At 36.8% G+C, this 13268-nt stretch overlaps 1 protein-coding gene across 3 annotated transcripts in view; it reads right to left on the minus strand.

The window, feature by feature from the left end:
* The window catches only part of Hipk (Homeodomain interacting protein kinase), a 215727-nt gene that overhangs the window by 44757 nt on the left and 157702 nt on the right, over window positions 1-13268 (minus strand). For 2 of the 3 annotated variants that reach the window (XM_085960701.1, XM_085960699.1), the window contains exon 3: window positions 7605-8076. In XM_085960701.1, the coding sequence (XP_085816827.1) occupies window positions 7605-8076 (472 nt within the window). The remainder of the gene's footprint in view (window positions 1-7604; window positions 8077-13268) is intronic. The other variant, XM_085960700.1, reaches the window with a different exon arrangement.

The raw sequence follows: 13268 nt of genomic DNA on the forward strand, positions 1-13268 counted from the left end.
ACAAATGGCTACTTTTTCAAATATGGCAACGGGTCACATGTTACTTGGCTTCTTGGCTACCACAAAAAGGGGTCGAGATCAGTGCTTCATAATATGATGCCCAGTGCCGACAATTCAATATATCAAGTGGATTTATTTAAAAATACAAAAAATTACAGAAAATACACGGAACGCCCTAAATTTTATCTTGTGGAACACTTCTGTAGAACATCACACTGCCTTTAACCTAAGCGATAGGTATGGGGGGGGGGGGCGCCAAACATCCTGGCTTGGGGGCCCACATAAAAATGTGGGGGCCATGATTATGGTCGATGCGTTCATTTTCCAATAACAACAAAAATCTATTGAAAACCCTAAGATAATGCCTGCCAAAAGGTATTTTACTGATTTCACTGAGATCTTTTACCGAGTGGGGGTTAATTAACTATATATATTAACCACATAATAGATTAATAATTTTTGTTTTACCTGATATTTACCGACTTTTACCGTTAATAAAATGTAGCTGTAGCTGTTCTGTTAACTATTCGTCCAATCCACTCAGATACGCTGAAAAAATAGCATGTGAATGCTTCACTCACGGTTTCAAACAAGGGAGCTTTTATGCAGATGAAGCTTGGATAATATAACATGGAAGTCTAGCTGCAAGGACGTCTAATGATTAGATCAGCTGCACCATTCAAATGTTGCTAAGAAGTGTGAAGAAAATACACATTTACAAGGCGGACCGAATTTCAATTAAAATAATTGTCAGAAAACACCCATACGCAAAGGCGAAGCTCTCCAATGCCTCCTTCCTACCTCATAGACCTCATCATAAAGCTTCTACATGTCACATTTTGGTACTAAGCCAAGGAATGCAATTAGTCACCACTTTCGTGTATACATTTTGAGGTGTGTTATTATTAGTTGTAAACATACAATACCGCCTTTAGTGGTTGTGAATGATGTGACATTGACATGTATCTTTTTTGCTTTGCTAATTGAGTCCGAGTTTTGGCTCAGAAACTGAGCGCTGTCTGTTTACTATAAAAAGCGAAGACATTTTTTCGAACAAGGTAATATTTCTTGTGGGTAAATAATATTTTAACGTTTCTTGTTTGATATTACATATTAATGGCAAGCCAAACCGATGAATCCAGGTATCCACTATAAAATAGTATGTTTTTTTGGCATGGAGAAATGTCGCTGTGTATTCAACAGATTCTGTGTCCATTTCCGCAACCAGGTGTACGCGTCGTGAGTCTCCATCGTTAGACAAATGATGATGAGACATAGGCATAACCGTTCAATGAAGAGATTCAACACAATGTCGTCCTACATGGCCTCCACAAGGAAGGGGGTGACAGGGCTCTTGCCTGGGGACCCGGCTAAATAATAATAAAAGACCCCCCAAAATTTATCTCTTATAGTAAAAAAAGTCGCCTGCGGTATTGCGCAGGTAGAACTTTATTTTATAATTATTTTAAGTGTGTTTCCTGACTAATAAAAACGACTATTTATTCAATATGGCGAAGGGCCGCATGTTACTTAAAAGGGGGTCGCGATCAGTGCTTCAAAATATGAGAGCCGACAATTCAAGTTGATTTATTTAAAAATGCCAAAAATTTTGAAAAATACACGGAATACCCTTAATTTTACACGGTACCCTGGAGTTCCACAGAAAACCATTTGGGGATCAATTGTAGAACAGTAAACGGCCCTTAACCTTAGCGATAGATTGGGGGGGCCGCCAAACATCTTGGCCTAAAGGGCCCGCTTCAGGATATGGGGGGCATGCATCCTACATTAGAAATGTAGAAAGTAGGTAGCTAAAATCCTTGGTAATAAATCATTACGAAGAAACTGTAGCTTTTTCGACTGCGGCACTATTTTACTTTATATTACGCACTTACAAGAAAAAAAATGGACGACTGTAATTATAATATAAAATACGATGTTTGTATCGAGAACTAAATTTTATTTCATTGTACAGTGTTCCGTATTAATTGTTTGAATTCCATAAAATGTATACAATATACATACACGGATTGAGATAATCATGGTTTGTCTTTTGATGCCTTTGCAATGTGGTGTTGCTTCGAATTTCTTGGACAGAGCACAGAACGTACAAACCAATCACCCAGAGACTCGAAATGAAAGACCAGACCGACTGTCAAAAATAATAATATGTCTAATGCACATAATGTTCTTAGTGGTTGCAGCTTTCACTTTACTCCGAGAGACCCAAATAACCGTAAAGGGTGGCGTATCAAAGAAGATGAGAGAGGAGAGAGAAGAAGGAATGGTATCTATACCACAAATATAATTTAAAAATTATAACTCGATTTTCCTTCCAATCCTCTAATAACTAGCAACCTTCATTCGTGCCAATTAAATAATAAACATATACAGCAAAAATGATAGGAACGGCATAAAATAGCGACCCAAAAGAATCAATATTGTATTGTACAGACACAGTGTTAGGTTGTACAGACAGACGCACGACGACGACGACATATGACATGAGCGATTGAGAGAAATCTTTTTCGATCTGAACGGAAAGAGACTGTGTGTGTGTGGGAAGTGGAGCTCGTTCACAGCGAGCGAGGCGGATTCTAATAATTCAACTTTTTACGTATATTTATTTCTCAGTAACAATGTTCACGACATGTAGTGTTGTATACAATTAAAAATCAAAAGAAAATGTGTCTGAAAATATAATTGTCTTTCACTTAATAATAAAATCTAAATTGTAGCTAGGTAGTATCAAAAATAATGTTGAAAGTCAAAAAAAGTATGCAGAAAATAATTTACAAACCCTCGTGGTCAGTGGTGACGTGCGTAACGTCTGTAAGTTTGGGGATGCAACTTGATAAATAATTGACGTTACAGTCGATGCTGATATACAATGCGGTTACATGTAAGTAAAACATTTCACCGTGGCACAGTACGCCGTGAGCTTTCTATAGGAAAGAGATGACCGTATACTATACGGACTCCAATTTTATTATATTCAATATGAACATTAGTTCAATTTTCATAGCTGGTTTTGGCAAAATTCATGAATTCAAGAATGATAAAGAAACCTTACCTAACAAATAATCCAGTATATCGGCTATTTTAAAAAATTGTTTGCCGCTGGCTTCCTGTGAAGTGTAAACCGACAGAATCGTGTTTTATTTAGACATCAATTTTATGTGACCCAAAGAGGTCGGACGGTCTTTAATATACGGCCATATATTTCCGACACAACATTTCACGGTGAAGTGTGATACGGCGAACTGTATACGTACATGTTTCCAGACACGATACAATGTATCTGCACCAAAAAATGTTTGTAGCATTTTAATATATTTAATACAAATATATATTTTTCATAAGGGTTAAATAATTAATAATTGCTGAATAGCTGAAAGCTGTTTGAAGAACAAAATCTATAAAACATTTGTGATTTTTCCTTGGATAAATAAAATTTGTCAACTGAAAAAAATCGCAAATTAATACTTCTTTGAGAATGGTATCGAAATCATCTTCTTCATTTACACATTACAGCAATAAAATTATTGAAATTTACATTTTCGGTATGGTAGGTATATGGCAATTGGGTACAGTGTATGTGTATTAAGACCTAAGGCAGAGGTGATCGCTGTCTCGATCCCATCACAGGTGTGCCTAAGCATGCACCTCCGTAACCTTTACTTCCCCGCTTCATTTGGTGGGTGGGCGTACTGAAGCATTTTGAAAGGTCTCTGTCACCCATTAAAGTTTACGCACCGCTGATCGAAGCCGAACTCTCTACTAGATGCGACTGATTACATTACTTGAAAACTTAACGACCAATTTGCGCGAAGGTCGATTTGATGAACATACATACCTACTGTTAAATAATAGAGGCGAGCAACCAGTTTTGTTTATTTAATTGATCTGTGAGGGAGGAGGAGCATATAAAAATAAACATAGTAGAAGAATATGCTGAAGAACCTAAGATTTGTAGGGTGTTTTAAAATTTGCCCAAAATGTGAAAGAATTTTAATTTTCCAGATTTCAGCAGTGCAGATAAGACGCTGCGAATAATGATCCACCACAAACAATCATATGAAGTTTTACTGCCGCATTTTGTATCATAAATTATTCATCACAGTGTACCTGCTACTTTGCTAATTATTAGCAATTTTTATTCGTGACTAGGCCAAAGTTATAGGTACTAAAGATCCAGCCTATACGAATTCTCATTATTTTCAGATTTGAATTAATCTCTTAATTCACATTATTTTAAATCGCGAAGACCTCAGAATTTATGTCAATATAAACTAAACGTAAGTAAGTAAGCTTTCTTCAACAAGGGTTATTTGTATAGCTGATAATTTCCATGCAAACAATCTTACTGTCCCTCCCTAAACGAAACACAATCAATCTAATTGGTAATTGGTCACCTAACCTCCTCACCTACTCTCAAGTTCATTCATGGTACATATTATAATATGGTAGCGATCAGGCACACAAACCGACAACATTATTGTGAGAGTAGACAGGAGATGGAGACATTGTTAGGTCATGCGGAGTTTATTGGAGGGGTCACTCGAAGAGGAGAAAGGGACCAATTATTAATGTAACAACTTAATAAAAATGATCGTGAATATACTTATATCGGCGCTGCAAACGTCAAAGTCAGACAAATTAATTCATCGCAATGAACCAATACTTCCACAGATTACTGTGTAACTTTGCTGTGATGAGCAGTGAAGCGAAATGCCAAAAATATAATTTACCAGAAAAAATACATCGGTGATTTATTCGAAACAAAAAGTACACAACTTTCAGATTTTTTCCATTAGAAGAAGTGTAAAGTCGAACAGACTCTAGAGCAGTGGTTCTTAACCTTGGTGGAGGTACTGACCCCCACTAGTTTTATATGCGTATTCACCGAACCCTTTTTAATTGGAAAAATAAAATATGATTTTCTTTCAAATTCAAAACATAGGTATATATCTTACTGGTGCACAAAATGAACCGTGCATCAACATCACTGTGTTCAAAGAACAAAACCATTAAAACATGATTTTCACACAAAAACAAAAACATAATAATGAATATGTACTGAAAATCAGTGTGACTTCTGCTGTTGCCTTTCAGAGACCAGTTCAGAAATGCGCGGCTTCACCTTGGCAAGTGACACTCTCATGTCATTTTCGCAACAAATTCTGTTCCCTTTCTTCGTTTCTGCGAACCCCTGAGACTGACTCACTGAACCCCTGGGGTTCGATCGAACCCAGGTTAAGAACCACTGCTCTAGAGTCTAGAGGTGTCATTTACGCGAACCTGTTGTTAACATTCATCTATCATTCGTCAATCGATGCATTTAGTCAAATTTCTTCACTGTAGAACATACAACGAATTATTCACAAATAATAGGAATCGCAGCGACATTCTGTTATTTTGTTTCCCAAAGCGTTTTTTCGATTATTCAGACAAAGCTAGGATAATCGACTAATATCAATGTACGGACCGAACTGTCGTTTTCCGAAGGGAGAGGAAAGCTTAAAAATTTAATTTCGATTTGTTAACTCAGAACATCCTTTTTGGGAGTGTTCAGTCTAAAAAGGGTAAATAAAGCCGCAATCCGGGTTTCACAAAGATTAGACTGACAACACTGAACAGACGGCAACAGAAATAAGACGTTATGCAATAGTAAGACAATCTAAAACAGTATAGCGTATAAAATCTACGAAGAAACGGGACACTCGAGACATGACTACAGAATCTCTCTGAGATCGTAATAAAAAAACAAATCTGACAAGAAAATCACGACAAGAGGAAATGGTTCATACTGCCGAACTGTTTAAAAATAACAAAAAAGTGTCGAGAACGAAAAACGTGAGAAGACCGTGGCATTGGAAATTCGTGTCCAAAATAACATAGGTATCTAATTAAGTACCTCAAATAGTAAATCGCATATTTATCACGACAAAAATACAACACAACTTCCCCCCTTCTCATCGTCTGCTTCATTGCTGAAAGTAAAATAATCTACAGAAAAAAATATCAAAATAATAATAATAAAATTTAAAAACTACAGGATGGGTGATGTTAATTTAGGACTGTGATAATATATTATTATTATAGTAATGTGTGAAAGGATATGTTGATAGATTCACTCAAAACCACCGTTGTTAGGAAAGATTTTTGAATCTACATTATGTAGATATGTGCGGAGGAACGCGAACGTGGATTTAGTAGTATTTCTGATTGGAATAGCGTAGGCATTGCCAATGCTCATGTGTTGGATAGGCAAATAATAAATAATAAAAATCAGTAAAAGTGGTCGAATTTCAATGTCGATCGAAATGCTTGAGTAAAATCCTGTTACGGGTTTTTTTTGGATTGGGTAGTAACTGTAGTAAGTAACTCAGAAGAACTCAAGTAAACAGGGACAAACATTGGAAAGTCAACCGTATGTCCCAACTGCAACCCATTCCAGTGGTTAGTTATTCAATATATTATCTGAACGTGCCAGTTCTTGCCCATCATCATTTAGATTTGAGACTAAGGGTCGGACAAAACTTTTTTCAGAATTACCCACAAATTATTTGTATTCTAAGTAAACAAAAATAAGTGAATTACCGCAAAAAGAAACGAAATATCTCTCATCCATCGACGTATATACTGTGATAAGTATAAAACATAATGTGTTTCATAAAAGATTGAAGTCATTTAATATAAAACCTTAATTGAGGAGTAGTGTTGTTTCACTTTTGACAAACCAACATTGATATCAGTGCATTGTTTACGTCAGAGCAATTTTGATCTTGTCTTTGACAATCTTTGAACTTTTTTAGAAGTTTATGTGGATTGGTTTAAATTCCTTGTTTATAAAAGTAGGATTGCTGTAAAATATGTCAGCATATAATATATATGTAGTTTCTATTTTTTATTTTGTATTTTAACACTGTCTTGAATTTGATTTTTTTGACCTTTCATTGCCTCCACATTTTCACGTAATTTGTGGTAATTCTGTTCCTCGACCCCTAATTCAAACTAGATTATGATCACAATATATCGAATGTAGGATTGGCAAGCAGTGACTGCTAAAGCGGATCGACTTCAGAGCTGATTTCGTTTTGATCAGGTTGAATGGTGAAAAAATAATGACAGGATGAAATCCAAGGTAACGATTTTTACGAAATATGTCGTACACCTAATGGATTAGTATACACAACTGACAAATACATTTCAATAAGGTGAATGCTTCAGAATTCCATCAAATGAAAAAGGGAGGTAAGTGTTTTTTTTCTCCATTTCAGGTATGTCTGTCAATAGTTAACCCGCTGGATTCCACTCCTAGCTAGTCTCAGTGCTTCTCAAAGGGTTCTACGTGTAATATAAGTGCCATCGCACACAACCGTAAAACATTACCACAAGCTGCAGGACTGGTGTAAATTGTGGGGAATGAACAGGCGTGGGGATTTTAAGAAATCCCCGTGTCCAACCCGTATCGAACACCCCGGCTTGCGACTTGTGGTAACGTCTGGCGTTGTTAGTGCGGTGTAACAGATGAGGTAGGTATATTGTGAGTGTGTTGTCAATACGGCGAACGAGTGTTCTATCAGAAGAGGGGGTATTACGTTTGGCGTTACCTTGCGGCTGGGGCGGGTGGTTGCCGCCCCCCGCCGCCAGCTGCTTGCTGTGTGACGCCGTCGTGCTAGCCGCCGCCGCGCTGCCGCTGCCGCCGGACGATTCCTGCTGCGGTCGTGGGCGGCTGCCGGAGCCGGAGCCGCTGCCGCTGTGGTGCTGGGGCTGCGCCGGCGCGTGCCGTGGGCAGCAGCGTCGGATAAGGGGGGGCGCGAGGACGCCGCCCCGATCACCATCTCCGCCCGCGGCTCCCGAACACGCGATGCCGCGCCGCGATCTGCAACGCTCGCCCAAGCCCTGCCCGCTCCCGCTTCCGCTTCCGCTGTTGCTCGCGTTGTTATTGTTGCTCGGGTTTGTGGCGTTTCCGTTGGCGTTGTTGTGGTGGTGTTGTGTCTGTTGCTGAGGTTGTTGCTGGTGTCCAGTTGTTGCGCTGCCGCACGAGCAAGAGCACGAGCAGCACGCTCTCTGTGGAAAAAAGAGAAAAAAACTAAATCAATTCACAGAAATAAATTGCAAAGACAAGTAAATGCCGCTGTCTGTAAAGATATAACTACTACTATAGAGGCAGTATATAATTAACTAATACGAACCTATTAGTATGTACTTTCTATGACGTGGTAGGTAAGTATGTTTGAATTTGTAACTTATTGAAAAAAGGAAATTATACGCTGGTAGCTTACTTACTTAAAATATTATACTTGTATTTATTATTTTACGTGTATTATGCTATTCCATGATATATAAGTACATACTTATTTAATACACCCTTTTAAGCTCGTAACACGAATACAAGGCGTTTTCATCTCAATTTATTCCCAGAGAATCAACTTCAGGGAACAAAAGTGTTAAACTTTCTACAAATGAACCTACAATGAAATGCGAAATGACCAACAGTTAATTTAATCATTAGTTATATTTTCATATAAAATAAAACCACAGAATGTGATTCTTTGTGAATTGTTTTGCTAGTTGTACAGGCAATATGACGTTACAATAATTTTAATTTATACTAATTAAGCATTAAATCAATGTCCCTCCATCAATTGTCCTGAATTCGGACAGTTAAAATACACTGCTCATAATATATCGTCGTTGTTTTGTAAAAAGGGCGAATCAACCGTTTTGGCGAAATCGAGATTTTAATAAAACAACAATATGTACCTCACTAGCTTTGTTGTGTAAAAACGGCGAATTTGTATCGCCACAGGAAAAAAGTACTTAAAAACGATAATCGTAAGGGCGAATGTCCACTTAGTATTACGAATAAAATGCGAATGTGACAAATATAAAACAAATGTGAGTGTGTTTAAAATATTATATTATAATGCCTATTATAAGGACTTCTAAGCTTTATTATAAACGTGTTAGACATGTATAATCATCCACAGGTAATTAATACATACATGTCAAAAGTTAAAAATCCTTCTGTAAAGTAGCATTTTGGTTAATTCGCCCTTTTTACAAAACAACGACGATTATGTTATCATCAGAGCCACTAAATACCGATAAATAAGAATGAAACGTAACATAAGTTGCATTTTTATCAATTTAGTAGATATAATTGTCTTGAATAAGCTAGGTACACAGCTGAATATGAATATTGTATACATGTGGAGTGACTTCCCATGGTTCACGTCATCCGAGAAGGCGAACATGCTTTGATTTTACCGCAAATGCGAGTCGGAAGCTGCATCTAATTAATTAATAACATTGAATTATCGCCATGAAAAACAGCTGTTGCATTTTAATGCATGCGTTCTATCATTTAACATCGAGTCGGCCTCATAATATAAAATATAAATACACAAATTCAACCTTTCTTTGGGAGTGACCGCCGATCAGTAAAAGTAGATAACATTGAAACGACAACCGCTGAAGTGATTTAAACATATTCGTAATTTAAAATTGATAGATAACTGAGCTGCGAGTTCTTTATTTAAAACAAAATAATGAGGCAGTTTTAATGCATAGATAAGTAGTTATTCATTCACATTTCTTTTCATTAGACATAATATAGGCTTACTGTGGCTAGAAAGGCTAATAATTAATGACTCTCTAGGGTCCAAGAATCGAATCCCATTGACTGGATAAAATTTATCGTCATATTATGTTTTTATTTTCAATAATACATGGATTCGCCGCATCGGCTCATGTGCAGTGTTCGACGGTTGGTGAATAGTTTCTCGCAAATCCTCGAAAAAAGTGTGTTCAGTCGCCCACTGCATTCTGATACCAGACTTATATGTATTATTATTATGTTCCGTCTGGAGCTAAATTACTGAACATAATAAATATCTAAGACACTGTTGACCATATACTTTCGGCGCGATATATGAAGTTCTTATCTATTAGCACGCATCAAATAGCCCATTTGAGGATATCTATCAATAATCAATACCACATATGGGTGGGTTCACGATAATTATGGATCAAGAATCCATTATCCTGAGATATTTGGACGTAAAGTTAAAACTCCTTTCGTAAAATTCAGGAATGTTTTTACTGTACTTATATACTTACCATATTTTGATCTTACTAACATGGATCAATTTAAATAAATAGACGAAACATATCAGGCTTTATTAATATTAGCAAATAATACCTATTTAATCTGCTAAATGATTCATATTCAAATTGATGTCTTATCAATACTAATATCGCCATTTATGCGGAAAATTATAGAGCTAGATTGTGATATTAACACACAATATAGAAATCTGTTTTATCTAGCCACTGAAATAAAAAAAAGTAGAATTTTATGAAAATTGGACTTGATCGATAATAATTGTGAACCACCCATATATTACGCCCATGGTACTGCGTAGTACCGTACCTACATATTATGGAGAAGAAGCACCGATTTACTAACGCATATAAAAAAGACCTCGTACACGACACCGCCTGTGGACATGTTTGTTCATACAAATTGTATTCTTTCGTAAATGGATGAATACATTTATGAATGTGGTTAAAAATGAACTCTACCTACACTACACTAGGACTCATTATTATAAATCTCCTCTCACACCTTTACAACATCGCTGTCCTATTTTGATAAAACTAGTAACACTGCCTACTCATTGTAAAAATACATAATATCGTCGCAGTTTTGTAAAAAGGGCGAATTAACCAAAATTCTATTTTACAGGCGGATTTTTAACTTTTGACATTTCTTTATTAATTACCTGTAGATGATTATAAAATGTGTTGAGTAAATGGTTAACATACATTTCTCGCAAAAACCCGTTAATAACCCTTTTCGTGACGAGATCAAGATCCACACCTGATTGTAGAGAGATCTGTCAATAAGGCATATACAATACATTGACATTGTGTCTGTGTCAGAGTATGAACCTAACAGGTTGAGCAAGTGGCTGACATCAATTTCTCGTAAAAACAAAATCTGTTAAGGCCATGCATTAGTTGAGGCACGGTCTAAAAAGATCGTTGCTAGGCGATGCGCGGATTGCGGGTGGCGGGTGAAAATGACGCCTGTCAAACGAAATATTATTTGTCATATAAATCCAACATACGTCCATTTTATGTTCTGTTTATTGTTCTATTAGTAACAATAATAATATATTCATTGACATGTTTTCTTTTTAAAGTAAATGGGTAACGTTTTTAGTCATCTTTACACGATTTTAGAATTAATTGACCCGTCGCCATCACGCAGCAAAGTGACGTGTTCCTGGGTCAACATTCTCTCACTGAATGGCAGCGAGTCCAAAATTTCGTCGCGCGTACAGTTGAAAATTATTTGGCGTTTCACTGATGCGTCACCTTAATACAAACCTCCACTCTGAGGAGCATAATTAATTAATATGATCGGACATGGTCAAAAAAAGATGGTTAAAATTCATGACTTTCCCCGCTCTAGCATTCATCATTGTGTCATATATTATTATACATGTGAAGAAGTGACTTCTGATATATTATATATAATATAGAATTAACCGTAGTTGACTCTTGAAACTGAACTTGTCGAAAGAGAAACGAACAAATTGTATTTTTTGACGTGCTCAGCATAACTTCGTAATGTAACCGCATACGTGCGGATTAATAAATAAGGGTTAGCACAAACATTCGGCGTTTGTATAGCAACAATGGGCGAGTGTCGAAAACTAACTCTATTAGCGCATTTGGGGACAATACAAATGTGAACTCGGTCCACGGCGCGTACACAATTCACGCAACATGATACGATGCGTAAAATTCCATTAATTTAACAAAACAAACAAAAAATATGGCGACTCCGGTAGAGTTCACCCTCGCCTACTTCGCAAATCGCTGGCATAGCGCGAATGGCATTGACGTGCGCGCACGGCGTAAAACACCCCCCGGCGTATTCCCAGGTGCCTCTTTTGCCAAACCCTTAAATTATATTTTTTTTTGAAAGTTTACAAACCCGTAAACCTTGCATGTAACAGTGGCACAAACACTACATACTCGTGATATTATATTATCATAATCTACGCGAGAAACGAAACCGGATCAATTCTTAGAAGTTCAAGCTATCTAATCCAATCCAATACATACCTATATCCATCCGTCCATTGAAAAAGATCGGTCGTCGCATGCTTTTACGAATTTGTGATGAAAAAAAGATAAAAATATATATCCTCATTGTCATTGGCGATTCGGTCAAACCTACATTTTTTTTAAATATTAATATTATCACTATAATGTTTTGAGACTTTCACGGTTGTTTTTTATCGTAATAGATTTTTGGTTTTCCACCGTGTGTACTTCTTCTTCTACTAAACACTACCGATACCATTTCCAGGATACTTCGGAAACACGAGATCGAACCAATATACTCAAATCGACAAAGGTCCAGAATATGTTATTAAGACCAGTAAAGGACGCGCAGCCTTTGGACTCGGCAGGTGTGTACCAGTTAACCAAGATACTGGGTCGGAATAAAGGATATTTCGCACGATTGATAAATGAGACCATCGAAATTTGTAGAAACCCTGAAAATATTAATAGGGATGGTGGGTTACGGTTAAAAACGTCATGGCTTCCGGCACTGTCGGCAAAATCCAATATTCGATCCGGTATCTGGTCGTAACGATTGACACATTACTCTGAGCAACGTTTGCTCTTATCTAATCGGATTCCTTTTGGCATTCATAGAGCGACGTTTGCATTCATACACCTACACTACGCGTATCATCTCCTGATAATGGCCTCTGCAACGAGCCCGAAACGTCGATCAAAGTGGTGGAATCCCAAAAATATATTACGATAATATTATCACTGCTGACAAAGTAAATGTAAATTATCGTTAGGATTGAGTCGGGTCATCAGAAGTATAACAGTTTGTGGTGGTTAGCTTAGTGTGTCATAAGTCATTAGAGAATGGTGATATTACACTTGATTTAATAGACCATATCGTCACCGTTCAGGCAAAAGTCACCAACCCTAAAAACATAGTTTTGAGATATCGCAATTTGAAAGTTTGAAAATGCAGGAAAAATCAGATTTTAATGTTTTTAAGGTTTTATCTACATTAAATTATTTTCTTATGTCTTCTTAATAATTTATTTAAGATACTTTTACTTTTTGATGCTAATTAAAACATCTGGAAGGTTTTAAAGGAGGCAAGGTAGCTCAAATTATGGTTTGGTGACTTTTGCTTGTTAATAATCTGA

The sequence above is a fragment of the Rhyacophila brunnea genome, unplaced genomic scaffold (genome assembly GCF_057557595.1).
Source record: "Rhyacophila brunnea isolate RB1 unplaced genomic scaffold, BYU_Rbru_1.0 scaffold_12, whole genome shotgun sequence".
NCBI classification, from domain to species: domain Eukaryota; kingdom Metazoa; phylum Arthropoda; class Insecta; order Trichoptera; family Rhyacophilidae; genus Rhyacophila; species Rhyacophila brunnea.